Source organism: Ptychodera flava, chromosome 2, assembly GCF_041260155.1.
Source record: "Ptychodera flava strain L36383 chromosome 2, AS_Pfla_20210202, whole genome shotgun sequence".
In the NCBI taxonomy this organism is placed as follows: Eukaryota; Metazoa; Hemichordata; class Enteropneusta; family Ptychoderidae; genus Ptychodera; species Ptychodera flava.
This window is the reverse complement of record NC_091929.1, coordinates 41,948,244-41,970,927: the sequence shown is the minus strand read 5'-3', so window position 1 is coordinate 41,970,927 and position 22,684 is coordinate 41,948,244. Positions and strand designations below refer to the sequence as shown.

Sequence of the window (22,684 nt, the reverse complement as noted above, 5' to 3'; positions counted from 1 at the left end):
CATTCTGAGCTGTTATCGGACCTTCAAATTGTCAAATTCTGATGAGACAGCTTTTCATATGAGAGAATTATGAGTCGGATGTAGCGTGCATGACTCGCATTTTCTCACGTGCCTTTTAAATTTCTGCGCCCTTGCGATGCTGTCAGGAGCCGTGCTGTTTGAAGGGGTGATATTGACTTCTTATTTTTTGTCAGGCGTTTGTTCTATCTGTTTATAACAGTACTTGTCCTAGTCGATGAAGTATGACGAACTGCACGGTTGCCATGACGAAGCACGCATTTATCAATGACCTCAGATGTTGTGGTAGTCGTCTGAACCATGACGAAATACCCGGTATGCAACCCGCCAACACAAAAAGTACAATATTCATGTTATTTTTTGACAGACGAACGAGACTTGACCATGATATTGCGATGACTGAACTCCTGAACTTCAATAATGTTTGTGCTTTGTGCTTCAATCGATTGATGAGTGTCGAAAAATTATCAAAAGTTAAAAGCTATCATGTGTGATAATTGACTTCTTCAAATCAAGATTCAACACGAAAGTTGGAAGAAATGGCTGTAAAACGACAGCAAAGTGAAATCATATAATGCAAAATAAAACAAAACAAAATTCGACATAAAAATGAAAGTGAAAAAATCCTCCAATAATCGGTAAGTGAAGACAAAAGACATCTTCAAGTGTCTCATTTATTTTAAAAAAAGGTTTTAACAGTCCGTCTCTCAGTAATTGTAGCCGACAGGACCGACGGTACCAGTGATATTTCAAGTGTGTTTCGGCAAATCCGTTGAAACTGCAAATCGATATCACTTCATGACCCCCACGGTCCAACCACTTTCTGCTACCTGCCACACTTGGCCGTACCTTTTCAACAGCATGGTGTGACAGGACAGGTGAGTTTAGGTCCGGACAAGAATTCATTTGTCAACAATCGCTGTGCTTATCGCTCTAATACTTTGTATCTGAATACACGTAGGGTAGAAACGGAAGAACATGCCGTTATTCCCAGACAAAGAATAATCAAAATATAATAAATTGTTACAGTTATCAAAGAGTTAAAAATTTGACGAACAAGTTATTCACAACAGACTCAGACCTTGCAATGCGCGTGTGAAGTCCGTCATTTATTCATTTCTGTTACATTTGCACGAGTTTAAGTGGAAGAAAATGCTGTACTAGGAACTGCAGCTAAAACATATCCCCCAGTGTCGGTGGAAAAGAAGATGACATATTCGTAACCTTTCACTGCTCCCCGCGTTTCAAATTGTTGCCCCGACCTGTGAGAAGAAATGTATCGGGCAAGCATATTCAACCACAAATATGCGGATTACATGTTGTTGCTTACACATCTGTTTGTAACGTTGTGAAATCCGAATAGTATAATTATAACTATCATAATTTTATATTATTATTTAATGTTTGAGCTAAAGGTATAGTTCCTAATTGCCTGAAAAAACTGCTGTCTCTATGTGAAAATCACTCTCTTTATTCTTAGCAAGGATCGTCTGTGTGTTCATAGAAAAGCGGATGAGAATTCTGACTTCTCGGCAAACAAGTCCTGAAACATCTGTGAATTACATTACGGGGATAAGTATGGCAACAATAATAAATAATTGACACATTTTATAAGTGGATGAAAGCCTTTAATGGAATGTACGAATAGGTTTTGAGTCAATGAGAAGAGTGTTCAAGGTTTGGGACACGCAAGCATTGCGATTGTAGCTTGTGTCAGAATGGTATTGAAATTGTGGACTTTTCAGAGTTCTTGATCATTCTTTGACGAAACTAGCTCTGCAGGAACATTCTGAACATTAGGGGCTACTTGATGGTAGAATACGCCTCGGAGACATACATTTGGACTCTCAAACTTTTACAAGTCTTTTCTGATCCACCACCATAGAAGGCGCACACTTTAAAGTTCTTTGAGTAAAACCTTTTGCTGCCTAGTAGTTTTCATTTTATTTTTTCGCTTTAGAGTTGCCGCAGGGATGGCTGTCATTTTTAATTTCAAATCGGTAAATGTTAGGTATACGTATTTTTTTCTTTGGTACCAAAATTTGCAAGGTGGCACCTGATGTTTATTCTTGATTTGGTAAGAGAGTGGTTGGAAGTTTCATTGAGGAATGTTTGAGCAAAAGTTTAAGTCTTTCATTTCGAGGCGCATACTACCTTAAATTCACTGGTCAACCTTTGATAGGATTGCTTTTGTGAACATGTTTTGACCAGCTCTGCTTTTAAGTTATTTTTTTTCTTCAAAAACGATAAGCTTTGCAGGAACGTTGTGGTTGTTGTTTTAAATCGCCACTCGGTCTTTGAAGAGCTTGTTGCATTTAGGAACGAATTGAACTGCTTTGAATAAGCCGATCAAACAGGACAGCACTGTTCTTTCACAGTTCACGGGCGATGTAGTCAAAACAGTTTTCATAACTAATTGCTTTTGCAAGGCCAGCATCGAAAGGAGTGGCAATTGTCTTCATAGAGTCAAAACAGCTTCATCTGTAGTATCCAACGACCGTCTTCATTTCCAGATCGGAAGAGGGGGAGCGGACCGTATGTGCTTACTTTTGCCATCTCAAGGATCAGTCCCTATTTGATCATTGTTCCCCTCCCCCGATTCATCAAGTTGGTTATCCCTGACCAAAAGCGTCGGACCAGGAATCAACTGTGTGTTGCTTTTTCCTCACCCGATGTTGTTTCATCCCTTAAGTGGAGTATGCACGGAATGATATTGTTTGCATACGCCAGGGTAAATGACCCCTAAACTATTGAGGCCGGTAATAGCCAGATTGACCTTTGCGTATGCGTCTTTCTCCGCGTGTTATTCAAAATAGTGCAAAAAACATTTCTCGAATTTCACCGGCAAGGTGACTTTCTTAAAACGAACTAAACACCGTTCACAGGCCGTTGAAAGCATATGTTGCTCAATTATAAACAGCTTCAAGATGCTATCTGACAAAACATTTTTTATTTTAATTGGCCTTGATAGAAATGTTAATTACATTTGCACAATTTTCAAAAGTTTGAGTGATTTGACAAGTTTGTTCTGAAGGTTTGCATAATTTGGCAATCATAGCCTTTGATCATTTTCGGAAATAAGCGTCCGAGAGGTGTTTCGCTTGCCTGTAACTGTACATAATAGCGTCTAGACTCTCCACAGTCGCTGTGCCTTGTTTTGTGCGCGCCGCGATGGGCCTGCATTCGAAGGCTGTGCAGCTGTGAGCACGCGCTGCCAGACACGCGTCGCGTCTCTGAAGGGCGCGCGCGTGTTCCAACAGGGAAGAACGCGAATCGCAGGGTCTCTGCCAGACTAAATAGCGTCTTGTAGGAGTGAGCCGTCACTCGCACTGATGTATGAGGTTGTGAGTCGCTAGCATCCATCTTATGCTGCAGTGTTCACTGCGACTCTATCTTTTACAGAATCTGGTAGTTTGTTTAAAATGCCTGAAGAGATTTCCATGTAAATTATGGACTTTAATCCAGTCAACACGTACGTACATATAGCTTCCCATTGCTTGAAAATTGATAACCGAGTCTAAACATGAGAACAGTACGTAACGTGTTTGTCCCTGCTTTTAGAAGTAACCTCCGTTAGATAACACAACATCAGCCTGAGAAAGCGCTATTCATGACCAGTTATACGACATAACCGTGTTTTCAATTTTCAATTGACAATATGAAGCTTACAGGAATTGTTTTCCTCGATCTCAAAAAGCTTTCGACACGGTTCATCACGATCTCTTACTCAACAAATTGAAATGCATTGGTGTCAAAAATAATGCATTAGATTGGTTTCTGAACTATCTCTCAGACCGCTCTAAACAAGCCTTATTACATGGTCAGCTTTCTGATAAGGAATACATCTCTTGTGCGGTACCCCAAGGTTCAATATTGAACCCTTCGCTTTAATTTATATTCACGACTTTCCAGCTATCATAACGAAGAGTAAAATTGCCTTGTATGCCGACGACACCGCCATTATAGCTTCTAGTGATTCAGTAAGTGAGATCAATAAAATTCTCTCTTTTGAACTAGGGAAAGTTGAAAAATGGCAAGGTACCAATAAAGTGACACTTAATATCCAATAAACACAGTGGATGCTTTTGGGGTTCACATTATAACATTAAAAAAGCTTGATCACGTATAATAAAAATGTATGATTAGATTACTGAAAGCGTTGACTGTTTCAAATATTAGTGTCTTTTTCGACGAATTTCTTAACTGGAATGTACATCTGTCATGGTTAAACAAAAACATTTCTGCATGTCTCGGTGTGTTACGTCGATATCAGACCGAATATCAACACCAAAACTTGCACTTTGATGTACAACTCTTTAATTCAAACTTTTGTTTGGTTATTATGATATTATTGGGACCGGGCTAAAAAACCTAATATCGACAGATTACAGTCATTTCATCATAGATCAGCCCTTATAATTCTGAATGATTTCACAAGAAATGGGCACTTTTTTGTGAAAGCTATTGGCTACTTTGGGCTGGAATACAATTGGGTCGAGGCCATGTGTGTCAAATGATGTCCAAGTGTTTAAAATCTTATCAAGGGGATATTGTTCCGCAATATTTAAAAACAATATTCGATTGTTGTAAACCAACACATTATCAGACTAGGAATTATCATAGTTTTATGCTATCCTCTTTCAGAACAACCACATCATGTGATTCCTTTATTTATCGTGCTATTAAATATTTCAACTGTCTACCTACTGTTTTTCACGGTATCACCTCTTTACGGCAATTTAAACAAATGCTTAAGAAACATCCTCCTATGTGAATTTTGTGTAGTTTATTGATAGCGCTGTTTTATTGTACGTCTCATTTTGTTTGACACGTGATTTTAATTGTTTTATCTATTATGTTTTTCGCCTTTTATTCCCTTCAACTTTTAAAGGATTTTTGTATTATAATATTTTACTTTATTTCACACTGGTCCTCCCTGGAAATCAGTACGTTTTTGACTAAGGAAGGTAATATCCAGTATAAATATGAATAAAGAAATGAAAAATGAATCAATTTAATTTCATTTGCAAGAACTGGGCTGTACCATATTTTCGTCGATATTAAGTAGAGCATTTCTGGCTATTTTCACAAACTTTGACTTTTACTCCGAACTAGTTGTCAACGTGCTGTCAGATTGGGCATCACGCAATCAGTTGTGTTGGCAAGTTTAATCATAGGGACCTGCACGAAAATCAATATATTCATAAATCCATTTGATGATATTTATGGTCACGTATTTCCAAAAAAGAAGTGTTTTTATCAGCAATCTCCCGTCTCTTTACTTGATACTTTCATTTGAACTCCTGATCACCGCTGTTAGTCTCTGAATACTGCCAAATGAGCTACCGCGTTGAAATTCAACCAGGTGATAAAAGCATGCAGTCGGCCAAAATCTCGCGAATTATTAATAACGTGGAAGAATGTCGAGAGACTATCGCGAGATGATGACCGACACAGCAGCTCGCGCATCGCCTAACAGCAGTCTGTTGTCTGTCAAGTACTCAAAGGTTGCGACTGCGCAGTGTCAAGCACAGTCCTTCCTCCATGTGTCAAGTAAACGGAGCGAAGACCGTTTATACGACAGAAAATGCATTTCTTTATTGTAAATATCACAGGTATCATCAAATGATTATGAAAAATTCGTACTCCTCCCTGTTGTCTGTCACTGGGCGTTTCGACATGTCTAGGGAGTAGAACAACACATTGTGTCTCAAACAGAAGAAAAAATAGAGTAAAATACATTAAAGGTTACAGCAACTGGACCTTTAACTTCTGATATCAGCTCACAGTATGATGGGGCAAGTTTAATTTCCTTCAAAGTCACACTTCGGCCTTCAACCTTCGAAACCAAGGCCATTGTAAATATGTGCGTGTTTTCTGATTTTCAGAGATATCCCGCATATTGAATTTCTACTTTTAATTGTACTTAGTCGGATAAAAAGCATGACAAATAAACATTCTGAAGGTTTTCTCACAATGTCAACTTTAACTTACACCTTGCACATGCGCATTGACCTTACATACTCTGCTTAAAGGTTTACAGATTTTTAAGGTCTCCGCCAGAAAGTGTCTTCTCTTGGGGGTGTAATTCGAAGTGCTTGTGGTACTCGCCTCGACATTGAAAGATCTAAACTTTTGCTCAAACTTTCCTCAACGAAACCTTCAACCATTCTCTTACCCAATCATTAAAAAATCAGGGGTCAGCGTACAAAGTTTGGTACTGGAGAAACAAATTGCTTAACATTCACCAATTTTCGAAATTCGAAACGCCCACCATCTCGTTTTAGCTCTACGGGAAAAATAATTTTTCGATTTTCGGAAAAACTAAGACAGTGAATTTTTGTCTTTCTCCAAGAGCTGAAAGTGAATGAGCTCACACAAGCGGTAAACCAAAAAGTATTGTAAAAAATTGAGAGTCTGAATATCTGTCCCCAAGGCGCATTTCATCCGAGTCCATTCATTTTGACACTTTGAGCGCCAAAGTCAATTTTTGTCACCATTATAAAATGTGCAACAGTCAGATCTGTTCAGATTTTTGACATAATTTTGGTGAAAAACTGTAGCCAATGAAATGTGACGTCCATTTGATCCAAAATTATCAAAAAAGTACAGAAAAATTAATGAAAATTGGTAAAATGTTGCACTGATTTTTTGGTGGGAAAAATTACAGAGCTCAAAGGGTTAACTCAAAATTCGATACACTATTATCATTGTGGTCACCAACAGGGGCAAAACAATAGGAAGACCGGGCTTTATCTTCATATCGATTACGGTCACTTAGGGGGCGATCCCTAGCTTTGCGAAGAGCTTGACTCCCTAGGATTACGGTAATCTGTGTAATTGTTCAGTGTGGGCCTAGGTTTCTTCAGTCTTGCCGCTAAAGTACTCAGCTTAGTCCACTAGAGACTTTTGAAAGAAACCAACCGATCATTGCCTGTTTGAAAGCCAGAGAGAATTGAACTTATTTCAACATCTTCAAAGTCTGAAATTCCTGGAGCACACTGAAACCATATAACTGGGCCCACACTGAACAATGTTACAAATCAAAATAAAATCCATTTTGAACCAAAAATGCACTGTTGACCCTTTATAATTGTTTCATTTCACCTCATTTAGACTATTATTCAAGCATTATTGGTTCATTATTCAACCACTTTTTTATCTCGTATACAAAAACAGCAGAAATCTATCGCTGGGGTAATTTTAGATCAAGATTTTAATACTCCAAGTCGTGTTTTATTTAAATCCTTAATGTGGTTATCGATTCGTGAAAGAGGTTTTGTATAATGAATCAGTTTTTTATATACAAAGTTATGAATGATCTTGCCCCTGATTATCTGAATGTTTTTAGAGGTGTTAAGCAGATCCACAGACGTAACACCAGGTCTGCAAACAGAGAAGATTTGTATATTCCAGGGCATAGAACCCACATTTTAAAAAGAAGTTTTATGTACAACGGGGTTAAAATATGAAATACTTTGCCTGGAGAGATTAAATCTAGCTCTTTTGTCATGCAAAAGAAATTAAAAGTGCCATTTTTTAAATGATTAGGATAGCATTTTACTTTTTGTGTCTTTTTCCTTGTTTGTATATATTTTTTTCTTTCAGTGTTTGAACATTTTTGTAGTTTTTCTGTTTTCAGTTTTCTTGAAGTATTTTTTTAATGTACATAGCACAGTGTAAATTTTGTTTCACTCAACATTGCATGAGAAGCGTCAAAGGCTGAACAGTTTATCAAATTTACATAAAAACAAATAGTAATAAAAAATAATAATGATAAATAAACCATCATTTAGGCAACTTGTTTGCATATCAATAAACGTGTTTTAGTGAATACTGCAAAGGAATATAATAGTCTTTTGTGTACAGCAAGATGTCAAAGGAGTCCAAAACTATCTTTTCAAGTCAAGTCAGTCAAGTTTGGCTCCACCTCAAAAATTCTTGTGCATATATACGTATTTAATTCTAAAAACGCTCTAAGAAAGAATGGCATAAAGCACGGTATTATAATGACTAAATTACATTTTCCTGAACCGATATTTTTATGTTAGGTATTTCAGTGTCATTGTAGGCAATGTATTCAACGATTACATAATGTTAAGGTCATTTTCACGACACGCCTATTATAAACATAACAATCAATTAGTCGAGTACGTAACTTTACTTTATAAAAATGAATATAAATTGTCTTTAACCTGTGAAATCAGCTCAATAGTCAAGTTGGTGTCATTTCGACATCTCTGTGAAATGGCTCTCACGCAGCTAACATGGTCCGCGTTTTCCTTGGTTTCGACGCAGTCACTTGTGATTGGGATTATTGTATTACTGTTGTTGGCGGTGAAGAGTTCCCTACGTCCTCGGAAAATGCCACCTGGCCCGATACCCATTCCATTTTATGGAAACATCAGTGAGTACCGTATTTGCTGTAAGCATGGTCAACTCAGGCATGGTCTCGTTCGACCGTGAAAACAAGCTTAGTTTTGTCACAGGGCTGAGAACTTTATTGAAATCGGATAGTATGTCCCGAGTGACGGCAAAATACTTCTCTTTCGGTGAATTTAACTGCAAGTCTCCAAGTTTTTCCTTCCAAACACAGCGCTCCCCACTATCATTGCAATTACGCCCGTTTGCTTGTCAGTGCAGAGATAGACCCTCGGGTCTATGGTGCATTTACATGTAACAATAGCTAGATTGCTTTCTCGCAAGCCAGAGCAATAATTTCCGCTCCGCTGACCTACGCAAAAATCTCTTGACGGGTAGCGCTGAGCTGTTGCCGTAAAGAGGCGCGTGGTTTACGACGATGCTAGATTGCTGTCCTTGGACTGGTCACTTGGCTTTTCTCGGCAGTACTTACTGGCCGGCCATATGTGGGCCATCACGTTCAGGTGCCGCCAACTGGTAGATTTCATCAGTTTCGCAAAATCATCACAAAACATGTTTTGAAGGCTGATATACCGATTTTACTTTTTTTGACCTTGACCTAAAATTTGGAGGGGAAATTAGAGCTGTTCGTAACTGCCCTCCCACTAGCATACACGGGAAAAATGCCCTCCCACTGAATTTTGACGCCCACTGCCCTCCAGTATCTATGGTCTCCCCACTCCCCACAACAATTCAAGCTCCCCACTGCCCTCTCCCCACTACTGACATTCCCAATCGCCCACTTAATGTCCTGTAGCCAATCAAAGAGCGCAAAACCTTGAAAGTAGCTAGTACTATACCTTAGAACACTGTGCCGCTCTAAGTTAGGCGCTTATATCTCCCCACAAGTTCTATCAAGCACGACTTTCCCCTCCCTCTCCGTATTTTCAGGTACCCACTGTCAAAAATGTTCTTCCCGCCCACTGAAAAAATGACATTTCTTCCCCGCCCACACTAAATACTGACTTTTTCTCCCCGCCCGCTGATTAGTTTTGAAATTTGCCGCGCCCGCCCGCTGAAAAATTGCGCACGAACACCTTTTTGCACGAACAGCTTAGTTGGCGGCACCTGATCGCGTTCACACAGCGATCTATGCAACAGCCCACTTGCACTATCGCGACAGTTATACACTGCAAATTAGATGGCAACAGTCTGCTGAAGTTTATTTCTTCAATTTCTTCTGTTTTGATATTTAGATGCCCACAAACTTGGAGCAAGTCAATGATGGCCGAAGCATACACTGTACTGTAGTATGTTAATCTGCGTTCACAAAAACAGTTAGGGTGGGGCTGGAGGAATTCAGGGGGCGGTTCGAAAATTTTGGGGCTAGTAGAGGAGGGACTAGACAATTTTGCTCCGTCTAAAGGGGGACCTAAACATTTTTTGGTTCCCTCTTTAACGGTTCCAAGGTTTGGTGGGTAATTTAATGAAAATTTAATAACATGTTAATGTCATCCAATTGTTCTAATGTTAGTAATAATTAAACAAGATCTAGAACCATTTTGTCGTATTTTGTTACTTTTGTCTCGAAAAAATCTAAAAAAGCATGGATTTTTGTTAAAAAAACCCCCAAAAAGTAAGCCAAGTATCGGAGCAGAAGCTGTTGATAATTTTTCTATATATTCTATGCAGTATATCAAATGCAGTTTCTTGCTGTCTCCCTACAGCATGTTTAAACACACAATATTCAGTTTGTTGACAAAAGCCTGCATATGTGAATATTGGGTGATATTTAAATTCGAGTCCAGAGTAAAGTCATTTTTCAATGATACAAATGCGGCGGTACATCGTATATACAGGCTGTGTTGGCAAGCTGAATACTGGACAGTTCAACATGCTGTAGGAAGTAGAAGAAGAATGCAGTTGTATAAACTGAACAAAATTACTGTCAAAATAGCTACTGCCCTGCTAGTGTCACTGTCACTGCATACCGGCAGTGACAGAGATAGCTCTGACTAAGAAGTAGCTGAAGAAGAGTTTGGGTCATGTGACGCTCATGACATTGAAACATACTTGTACGCAAGATCAGGCCGGAAAACAACACATGGAAGTCCAGGAGACTTTAAAAGTTATCAGGGATTTTTGAACTCTGACATATGAGAATAATTAAATATCAAAGAAAACTGATAGGGGTCACCATGCTTGATTTTCTAAATTTTCAAATTCTCATCGTAAAATAACACAAAAGTACAGTACAGTAAAGAATCTAATTTAAATGAAAAAATGTGTGACTGAATGGAATTATTTTAATTTTACCAAATTTACCATTATTAAACCAAACATTTCAGAGATTAAAACGTTTATTTGATGGAATATTTTAACCTTCTGGCTTCATGATTTTTTTTTTTGGGGGGGGGGACTTGAAAATTGTTGATCATATAGACGGGGGGACTTTATGAGGGTATCGACGGGTTCTGAAAAAAATAAGATTTCAACTACGATTCCCCCAGCCCCCCCCCCCCCCCACCAACCGTTTTTTGTGAACGCAGCCTTAGCATATGTAACCTACATGGCTTCCATGCAGGTTTACCTAGCATGGACATAAATCGAATGAGCTATTTAAGTTCTAGTTATTTCGTAGAACTTTACGTCGATACAGCAATAATTGTCGGTACATTTAAGAAGGGTATGTGGAGTTGAAGAACTTTCATGAACTGAAGTTCAACAAAGTTTGGAGCCTCGCCAAATTTCATTAAGTGTGAGGACACAATGGAAGAGTGGCGTTGCATGTACGTACAAGTCCATTTATTAAAACGTACGTAACAAGGGATTCAATATATCTTTTTTCACATTTGTGGAGGAGGACAAAAGAAAGTGTCTCTTTTCCTCCTTGAGAACCAAACAGAGCGGCTTTGTGCAAGATATGACATAAAACTGCCACATACAAAATGTCCAGCATCACAACCAAAAACAAAACAAACCCGCAAAAGTTGGACGTAGAGTTCAAGAAAGGAAAAAAAGGCTATCCTCACCAAAAAAGACGGGTTGAGCACGAAAACAACCTTATTTTTCGTCCTAAAAATCTTTCCCAATTTAAATGTCAAAACAGACAAAGATTTCGTACAATATGTCATGTGAATCTGAACAAAACATCCACTCAAAGACAAATTAACAAACGGAAACGGAACTCGCCCTAACAATGAACAACCAAACAATCGGGTCCCAAATCACAATAAAGGCTTCCGGATACTCATTTTTGGAACAAAAGACATACTTGGGTAAACAACAAAACCCAGCGGTAACAAACCACGCTTTGGGATTTGAAACACGTCACATTATGATGAATCAAACAGAGAAGCATCAAATTTTGTTTACTTGATTAAGGCTTTGGGACTTTGGAATACTATCCCCAAACAAAATCGTTCTTATTTGAGCTTTTTCCATGACTTTGTTTTGATATCGGAAGCAGTTCGGTAGTTTGTATTCTTTGACTTCTTGAAACTTGTTGAAATACTGGTCAACTTTGCACATCCTCAAATCTGCTTGCAGCCAGGAAAAGATGAAACACTTCACTGCTGTTGTAACTTTCTGCAGAACAGAGATAAAGCTACTTTGGGAATTGGTCGATAAAATTGAATCCATCTTGACAGATTGACTTGTCATAGCAGGAAATAATTCCAGTTGATGACGTGCGGCACCAATGCTATAGACACTTCATTTGAGCTGTCTTACTTTACACGTGTGTGGTGTCTCGCGCCGTACATGTTTATAAACCTAACTTTCAAGGGGATAAAGTTTCTTTATTTTTTAACACGCTGATTTGCAAATACCCAAACTCTACGTTTGAATCACATTTTTCCTCTTTAAGGGATTCCACTCTTTGTAGCAGCAACTTAAATTCATCGGACACTAAAAATAGCCAGAACAACTCTGAAGGTAGTATGCACCTCGAAAGTGAAAGACTTATAATTATAAACCTTTGCTCAAACTTTCCTCAATGAAACTTTTACACATTCTTTTACAAAATCAAGAATGAAAATGAGTGATCACCGTGCAAAGTTTGGTACACTATCTCTGTGTTGGCCGCTATCTCTGTGTTAGGAAAAAATAAATCTTTAGATTTTCGAAAAAGTAAGACTTGAAAATATTTTGTGAACTTGGGACCGTGAGCTTTAAAACGAGCGCCACCAAGCGTTAGAACAGAAAAGTACTGGAAAAATTTGAGAGTCCAAGTATCTGTCCCCTTGGCGCATTCTACCCGTAGACGCTACTCGAGTATACCCCTTCTGAGCAGAATGCTTATTGTTTTAATTTTTTACACTGTTTTGACCTTCAGTCAGTGATGCGCTACCCCACACCGACTACACCAATCTATCGAAAACATATGGCGACGTCTTCTCTGTCAAGCTGGGGAGACATTACATGGTGGTCCTCAACAGCGCTGACGTCATCAAGGAGGCATTGGTGAAGAAGGCAAACGATTACGCCGGGAGGCCAAAACGACTTTTATGTAAGTGTGAAAACCTCGACAACATAATGTAATAGCGACTTGAGCATGTTAGCTTTGTATGTTACGTCCATGGACTGTTTCTTATACTTATAACGAGATACATTGGTGAATAGATACATGTACCGTAGATATACAGATAGATAAATAGATACACATACATACATACATACATCAATACATGGTCAAAATCTTGTGGTATACCGTCGCTTGGTGCTTTATTGCTTAATCACTTCGCAGTAGAAAACGTGCCGCTTCTTTAAAATGGAGAGAAAATGTCAAAACGCTGTACCTTTTGTTGATCATTTCTGGTCAGCTGAAATGACTTTCAATTTCTCCTCTTTCATCAAAAGCTATGGTCATGTGACTTTTGTTTACGAAAAACACATTCTTCTAACATCGGTAACGCTAACACGTAGCAGTCGAGAATCCACAAAAATGCATAACGAAAATGTTGTAAGCATTCATAGGATAGCGTAATAAAACCATCAGCTGAACCATTTCCCGTCACTGTCTGTGTGTCCTTTTCTTCAGACGATATTTTGAGTGAAAAACGACAGAACATAATGTTCGGCGATTACGACAACAACTGGAAATTTCTGAGAAAAATGACACACAAAGCATTAAGGTAAGTTTGAGTGTCAATCTTTGACTGCATGCCTTCTTTGGGTCTGTTATCCGTTTATGTTATTTGTTGTTGGATGCATAAATTAAGACTGGCATTTGTGATGACAATTGTTACTGACATTCCAAGAGTGAAAAAGGCAAAAACATAAAAATCTTGAGAGTAAATATTCAGATTTTCGGCAACTAATAACAGTGTATTTCCGAAGAATGATTCCACTTTATGTATATGTATGTATGTATGTATGTATGTATGTATGTATGTATGTGTGTGTGTGTGTGTGTGTGTGTGTGTGTATGTATGTATGTATGTATGTATGTATGTATGTATGTATGTATGTATGTATGTATGTATGTATGTATTGTGTGTGTGTGTATGTGTGTGTGTGTGTGTGTGTGTATGTATGTATGTATGTATGTATGTATGTATGTATGTATGTATGTATGTATGTATGTATGTATGTATGTATGTGTATGTATGTATGTATGTATGTACGTACGTATGTATGTGTGTGTCTGTATCTATCTGTCTGTCTGTCTATCTATCTATCTATCTATCTATCTATCTATCTATCTATCTATCTATCTATCATCTACCTATCTACCTATCTATCTATCTATCTATCTATCTATCTATCTATCTATCTATCTATCTATCTATCTAAGACGTCATTTGCATGAATATGCCTGAATGTTACCACAGAACATGACACATTTTGTATATTTTACCATTGATTTATGTTTTTACCACAGGAACTACGTGACCGGTGAAAACCTAGAACGTCTAATCGTTGACAGTGTCTTCCCACAACTACAGGAATCCATCGATGAGACAGATGGGAAACCCTTTGATCCCAGACCTGTGGTACTCTCCATGGTTTCAACTGTGATAGCTTCATTGTGTTTTGGGCGAAAGTGAGTTGTTATGAGGTCTTACTATCGCAAGCTGCGCACGACTGCCTGTTGGTCGCGCTTCCGCGCATGCGTAGCAACAATATGGCTGCCATGTTTTGCATTGCTTTTGGTCAAGGTATGAGCGACGAAGATTACAGGTGATATTGAACACAGCTAGCAAAAGTGAGCCGGGAGACAAAGCCAACGATCAGCAAATTTGTTATTCAAGTACCTTTATGTGATGCATTGCCATATTTGACATGATAGTTATAACACGAAAGGAACAATAAACGAATGTTCGAATATCAGGAGATAAACTGTGTGATTATGGTTATTGTACCCGACATTATATCATTGTAAAACTTTCTGTGTTTGGAAAGAGTCACCTGATAGCTAGAAATCCATTTTCAAGTCTCACCATGGAGTCTAGTAATGTAGTGTAAATTATGAACTTTAACGTTGGAGACATCTAAATTCATCTATTCTTAAAAAGAGCACAACAAAGTGTTTTATTTAACATTATCCTTGGGAGGTCAATGAACGGATATCACTTACTAGCGGATACAGCAGATTTAAATCCCAGTGTTTAACCCTTTGAGCGCCAAGTCAATTTTCGTCACCATTATAAAGTATACTAAGTCAATTTTTGTTAATTTTTGCCAAAATTTTGCTAAAAAACTGTGGCCAATGAAATGTTGAGGTCATTTGGTCCAAAATTATCACAAAAATTACCGAAAGATTCGTAAAAATTGGTAAAATGTTGCACTGACTAAAATTTTGTTGGGGAAAAATACAACACTCCCAAAGGGTTAACAGTAACGTAGACCAGAAGTCGTTCTTTGTTTGTACTTTTAGAAGGTGTGATATTTATTTTGAACTAGGTTCCATACTTTTCAATATTTTTGCGTGGAAATTGATCCTCCGAAACATATCTGCCCCGTTTGAAGAGTAAAGTTTCATATTCAATTGTCTTCATCACCAGTTACGCTCCAAGCGATCCAGAATTTCAACAAGTCATGGATATGATCGACAACATATTCCATAAAGTGGGAAACGGTCTTCTTGAAGACAGTTTGCCTTTCCTCAAATTCTTTCCAATGAAAAGACGGCGGGAACTGAAAGAAAATGCTGATAAATTCGCAAACTTCATTCAGGGCAAGATTGATGAACACAGGAAAGACTTCGACCCAGGTAAGCTATTCCTTACAATAGAGAGCTAAAATTTTCCTTATATGTTGCTCGAAGAAGCTTTGAAAGAGATTTTTTTACTATCGAGATTAAATTCATAAGGAAATATGCAAATATTGTGATAAGGCCCCTGCTGAGAAAATCGCCCAGAGTGAATATGATATTGGCTCAGAAAATTGTTGTCATGGGAATGCCAAGAAAAGCATTGAAGTTTCAACTTCCAAACAAAAGGTCTAACCAAGTGGTATGTAATTACTCTACCAGATTCAAAATGAGCAAACACACGCTCCGGCCGTTGACATCACAGGCGGCCCATACACTATTGATAAGCTTATTATTGAGTTTTTCTCAGTTCTGTCACTGTCAGTCCCTCTCCTTTTCTTCATGCTCTGACTGATCGTAGTAAATAAAATAAATGACTATATAGCCTAACCTAGCCTCTTGACTCTTTATTTATTTAACACCCCATTACAAGGACGTTTATCTCTCATATACACACATCTTGTAATTAACTAATTATGCTAATCCGTGGACTTATCAGGGATTTTATGGGTTGGTCAACATCGCGAAAGATAGGAAAGGCTTCATTTACATCTCTATCTTTCCAATGTTGACCAACCCTTGATAAGCCCACTGATTAGCATAACTAGTTGTGTTGACTAATCAATTACAAGATTTGTATCTGAGAGATAAACTTCCTTGTAATGGGATGTAAAATTAATAAAGTCAAGAGGCTAGGTTAGGTTATATAACCGTTTATTTTATTTACTCCGATCAGTCAGAGCATGAAGACACAGTCCCTATATCCATAGAGGGACTGTGATGAAGAAAAGGAGAGGAACTGATAGAGAAAACAGTGAGAAAAACTCAATAATAAGCTTATTAATAGTGTTTGGGTCGCCTGTGTTGACATTGGCGGAATTGTACTGTGTTTAGGACGCAAATATTTGCTCTAGAGGGCGTATTCTATTTCAGAGTGAGAACTTCACGGTAGCTTTGGTCCGGGTGCCATACGATGTTCTTACCATTGTATTTGCAGTGTTCTTTTGACTCATTCTTGACAGAGTGTTTGCGTAGGCCCATGTACATTATCAACAGGACAGCAGGACAAAGCTCCCTCACTTTGATCCATTAAATACCCGTCACTAATTACATATTTGTACTTCTGGCAAAATGCATTTGAAACTCCCACGGCCTAAGACATTGAAAAATATTATTCGACGTTGCCTTTCTTCAGTAATCTCTTTGTATTTGGATATGTTTTCATTGCTTAACACTTTACTTTTTCATATTAAAGTAGCATGCGCCGTGAAACAGTAAGACTCCAACCTTTGCTCAAACCTTCGGATAGGAAACTTTAATTATTCCCTTTCGAAATAAAGAAAAAAACCATGGGTCACCGAGCAATATTGGTAATAGGGAAATACATCACACAATGTTTCCCATTGTTGAAATTCAAAGTGGCCGCCATGTTAACTCTACGGGGAAAATTAATTATCGAGTTTCGCAAAAATTAGCTGATGAAAACTTAGTTTATTCCCTGAGCTCACACAAGTGGTAGACAGAAACAGTATAGTAAAAGTTTGAGAGTTAGAACATCTGTCCCCAAGGCGCATTCTACCTTAAGTGGATATGATTGGATTTTTGTATGTATTTTTATGTTAAAAAAATTAGATGTCTGTTTTGCTTCCGCACTCTTCAGATAACCTGAAAGACTTCATTGATAACATGATCAAACTTCAACAAGATGAAGCTGTTACCGATGGTGATGAAGACGACCAATCTCTTTTCACTGACGTACAGTTACGTCAAACGATAAACGACATGTTCATTGGTAGGTACAGTAAAACTACGGAAATTTACTGTTGACTAAATTTGCCATCTTTCCGACGATTCAAAACTTTCTCTGTTCTGTCCACTAGCCGGAACGGACACCACGGGGAACTCGCTCTATTGGGCGATTGCCTACATGGTGAACTACCCGGATGTACAAGTGAAAGTTCAGGAAGAAATTGACGACGTCATCGGACATGATCGTTATCCAAAGTTATCGGACCGTCAGGAGATGCCTTATTGTGATGCTGTCATCCGCGAGTTAATGCGAATCAAGCCGGTGGCGGCGCTCGCCATCACACATAGTACAACATGCAATACATCAATCGGTAATGATTTTTTACCTTACGATTAGAAAGTGCATACCGGTATATGACAACATAACGTCTTTTGTGACGTGAAGTCTTGATGACTTTTTGATAAATAAGCACATAATCGAAGGATCAAAATTTTGACTAAAGGGCTCTGGTTGGTCCGGGTTTAGTAGTAGGAATTAACAGTAGAGATTATAACACACCTCATCCGCAGTCTGTGTTCTAATTCGCCAATTGATAGTCACGTGGGATGCGTTCTTTTTGTGCTGATCCACGTAAACGACGTCATCAGGCATCATTTGTCGGAACTGTTGCCTGCCAGGCATCAGTTCCGAAAAATGATGCCCGCTGACGTCAAAAAATCATTGGCGCATGCGCGAACTGGAATGTAAACAAAGATGTCGTCTGCGGCGGAGCGAAACGATAGTCGAGAAATTTCTCGGTTTATCCTACTCTCTGAAGAAGAACTGAATGCTCTGGTTTCCAACAAGGACTCGAAACGAACGAAAACGATAATCAATGGTGCATTGAACGTTTTGCAGAAGTATTGCGACCCTGTCGGGAAAAACATTTTTTGCCGAACCACTTCAACATATTAGGCCTACATCATTCATGCGACAAGTTTTGTGTATAGTACGTTCTTATGCATGGCTACGGATGAGGTATGTTATAAAACACATATTGACTGGCCATGCGGGCGACAGCATACGTCTTTAACCCCTCGGGCCTGTGAGTCACCCCAAAAAACAGACTGTTTCCCTCGGCCTACGGCCTCGGGAAACAGTCTGTTTTGGGGGGTGACTCACAGTCCCTCGGGTACAGACGTATGCTGTTTCCCTCACGGCCAGTCAATATGTGTACACTGTTTTGATGTCTCGTTCGTAAATGTCCGGTGAAGATCACTGAGTTGGTTTTGATAGTTGCATTATCGAAATTGACGTGTGTTCGGCTTGAACGACTCGCTTATCAAGGGTTAACCTTGATTTATGTATAAATCACCGCTAAAAGGGAATTTTTTTTCAAAATATTTCCCATCTTCCTTGTGAGGAAGATCTGGCCTTCAGTCAACATCACTCCCGGCCCGGTATAGACCTCAAATTTCAAAGTAGAAATCTTCAGCTGTCAGGTACACATTCAGGGTTATAGTAGACACGTGGCTGTGGGTGACCTTTGACCCCGTAGAGCAATCCAAATAACATGTTCCATAAGTTAATAAGCAAACATCTAAAAAATCACGACATCAAATAATTCTTGAGTAAGAGAATAGTGACACGTAATATATCTAGCTTCTGCGGAAATAGCTCACATAATTTTTTTCTCATATTTCAATTTCTTATCATCATGTATATATTTGTCGAGCAGCACGGCTGCATTCTTTTAACTGTACCCTGCAAAACACAGTATTTTTCTCTTTTAACCGAATCTTCTTGAGCGTCGTGTACATCAAAACACACATTGAAGGCAAATTAAAGTTCGATCCAATGAAATCGTTAAACATCGCCCCAACGTTACTTCCGTCGATGTTAGCCCATTCTCATGCTGGCAATACCAAAATTATTTGAAAAAAATTGCAACCATGCCCCATTTGGACTTCGGCCAATAAATTCACGGTCTTTATCTGTTATATATTGCATCAGGAGAGTACGAGATTCCTAAAGACACCTTGGTTACCGTGAATTTGTCTGCTGCGCACAGAAGTGAGAAATATTGGGAAAATCCAGAAGAATTTCGTCCAGGTAAGGGAGCTTTAAGTTATTATGAGCGGGTGTGACCCGGAGGAATCTGGGGTACGGTCAATTTTTACAAACTTGCCCCTGGGGAAGATCAGATTTTGCAAATTTAGTTTCTTGGGAAGATCAAACATAATCCAAAAATATTGCAACATATTTATATAACGATTGAAATTTCAAAGGAAAACAAAGTACAGAAACACCTTACAATTTTCTTAACACCTAAATTAATCCCGATCTCTGGCCTTTTCGAGCCGGGGTTAAAATGTAGCCGACACTCAATCAAAGCAATGTAGACATGCCGCCAAAGCGTTACAATAATAACATAAATTACTTCAAATACAAAGTAATAATATCTGTTACTTGAGTTTCATGCATCCTACAATCGTCAGAGAGATTAATTCTTCTATCTGAAGATTGCAGGATGCATGAAACTTACGTAACAGATGTTATTTCTTCGTACTTGAAGTAAATTTGTGTTATAATATATTATAATATATTATAATATATATGATAATATATAATAATATATAATAATAATATATATATATATATATATATATATATATATATATATATATATATATATATATATATATATATATATATATATATATATATTATGTACTTCCTTCATTTTATTTCAGAGCGTTTTATCGACTTGAAAACTAAAGAACGGAAAACACCCGACTCTTTCATGCCATTTTCGATGGGTCGCCGAGTCTGTGTTGGTGAAGTGGTGGCCAAAGCAGAATTATTTCTCATCTTCACGGGTTTGTTCCAACAGTACAGATTCTCAGCTCCACCGGGACGGGAACCGCCAGGATTGGACGAGTTCTGTGAGGCCCTGGTGTTGCGATGTTATCCGTACGAAGTTGTTGCTAAGAAAAGATGTTAGCAGGAATAACAGATGAAGCACTGTCCGACAGAAGCGGGCCGATAAGAAATGTTGGATCACTTTGATATAATGCACGTACGTGATATCGGCTTGGTACGAGTCAGTGAATAGATCTGTTTTTATGGGAAAAAAAGCTCAAAAAAGAACGACTTTGTCCCTTTGACAAACATATGGGCGTGTAAATAAATATTCCAAAACTTGATAAAAACACATAAAAACGTGATGGTGGTTTATGGGGGAAAACAATTGTAAGTTAAAGCAAAAAAGGCGAGTATGCTCCTCATTTACATAAATTATTCAAAGAAGTCTCTTCGAGTTTATCACTGCTCAATATATTTAGCCTATTCAGCGACGAACAAGTCGGTAGCTTGTCGTCTATAATGCACCTGTTCGCACCTCAAATCTACGCGACGTGTGATGCTTTTATGGGTAATCATATCTGTTACTGGTCAAAAACATGTGTTTACACCTGGCTAAATATACACTTAGACTTAGACATGGGCTTGAACTTTTGATGGTAGTGTTTAGTTTATTAGTAATGCATAAGTCAAATCAAATTTAAGGTAGAACGCACCTCGGGGACAGACATTCGGACTCTCAAACTTTTACAATTCTCTTCTGATATACCACATGTGGGGGTTCATTTTAAAGCTCTTGGTGAAAGAAAACTTTTCACCGGCTTAGTTTTTCGAAATTCGAAAATTTTCATTTTTCTCCATGGAGTTAACACGGGGATGGCGGCCATTTTGAATTTCTAATATCGGTAAATCTTGAGTAATTTGTTTCTCTAGTACCAAAATTTGCTCGGTGACCCCCTATTTTTATTCTTGATTTTGAAAGAGAATGATTGAAAGATTCCTTGAGGAAGGTTAGAGCAAAAGTTTGTCTTTTACTTTCGAGGTGCATACTAATTTAAGTCTGGCCATTGAAAATGATCTGAAATGAATAATGTTTATTAGATAATTTTTAGACATAGTGTACTATTAGATAATGTAACAGTATGTGGCAATAATCGTAATGTTTTCCATTCAGTTGAAACCTTTTGGTGGAAAATATAAAATCTCAGAAAATCTCTTTTTTATCTCCATCGCAATTTTAGCAGTGCATTGACTGCTTACATGGTCATTTGCAGTGCACGCATAACGCCTGGTGCTCTTTGTACGATAACAAAAATTCAAATAACAGAATTTTATTTGTCCGTGTAAATTATTTAGTCAAGTTGCTTATCTGTATTCTTAACAGTATGGATCTAAAAGACATTCAATTAAATTTTTAACTCACAGGTTTATGCACTCTTCGTCTGCAGGACAGATAATTTCACGGCAGGACTCGGAGTTTTTCAGAACTCTTGGTCAGTATGACCAGTGACTTTAGTCTCTTTAATTCAGAACACATCCTGTGTCTGTATGTCTATCTGTCTGTTTATCTATACTAGTGAAATAGCAGTTTATAATTAAAAATATGGTTGACAGGATCGTCACCGAGGCTGCAGTCTGTCGTCCATCTAAGTAATGTATTCATTGCTTTAATAAAGTTTTAAAGTTTGTGTGTAATGTGTGATAGCGAGTATGTGAGTGCGAGTGTTTCATGAAATCTACCGTGTGTGGAGTGGTCGCAGTCCGAATGATTGTAACAACGGAGCTCGGTTATTGAACCACTCTTATACTTTTGGCCGAGCGGCTTAGACTGTGATGTCTTCGCTGGGTGATTGGGCACCGTACGTTGCCACGGTGAGTTCGAATCCGACGAAAATTTACTGTCTCCTCATTTCTTGCCTTCACTATATCAGTATAGAGATCTTATCCGCCAGAGAACGCTCGCCAAGTGATCGACAATGCCAAAACTGACCGACATAAACTGTACCCTTTTTTTGCATTTTCTCGATGACATGGCTTGAAATCAAACACAAGTTATGTAACATTGCTTTTTACCGGAGTGTGGCTACAAGAACGTTTTTCCACAAAACACTGGCGACGAACGCGCAACCACAGGGGAAATAAATCAGTCCCCTGGGTTGGGGAGGGAGGGTTTTTTTTGTGCAACGGTTTACCTTACTTGATTTTATTAATTTTGACTGTGGTATTTCAAATAAAGATTTCAACTCCAGACCGTCTGACTGCTTTCTTTATTACTACAAGTAATTTTATTAATTTTGACTGTGGTATTTCAAATAAAGATTTCGACTCCACACCGTCTGACTGCTTTGTATATTACCGACAGGTTCTTATCTCCTCTCCAACTTGTGTATACACCACTGTAATTGCTCCGAAAACATTGCCTACTTGCTAATCCGCTGTCCGTATCAGTGGATTAAGTG

At 38.3% G+C, this 22,684-nt stretch overlaps 1 protein-coding gene across 3 annotated transcripts; it reads left to right on the top strand.

Moving 5' to 3' along the window:
* Window positions 1-8,213: 8,213 nt before the first annotated feature.
* Window positions 8,214-21,883, top strand: LOC139121133 (steroid 17-alpha-hydroxylase/17,20 lyase-like). Of its 3 annotated transcripts, XR_011549234.1 has the most exons (10): window positions 8,215-8,425; window positions 12,716-12,889; window positions 13,421-13,514; window positions 14,264-14,425; window positions 15,387-15,595; window positions 17,295-17,426; window positions 17,515-17,754; window positions 19,377-19,475; window positions 20,117-20,930; window positions 21,285-21,883. XR_011549234.1 is itself a non-coding variant. In XM_070685788.1 (9 exons), the coding sequence occupies exons 1-9, from the start codon at window positions 8,266-8,268 to the stop codon at window positions 20,365-20,367; spliced, it is 1,521 nt and encodes a 506-aa protein (XP_070541889.1). In that variant the 5' UTR covers window positions 8,215-8,265; the 3' UTR covers window positions 20,368-21,883. The 3 variants fall into 3 exon arrangements, 2 of the variants coding, with proteins under 2 accessions (XP_070541902.1, XP_070541889.1); XM_070685788.1 differs by having other exon boundaries at window positions 20,117-21,883; XM_070685801.1 differs by lacking the exon at window positions 17,515-17,754 and having other exon boundaries at window positions 8,214-8,425; window positions 20,117-21,883.
* The last annotated feature ends 801 nt before the right edge of the window (window positions 21,884-22,684 follow it).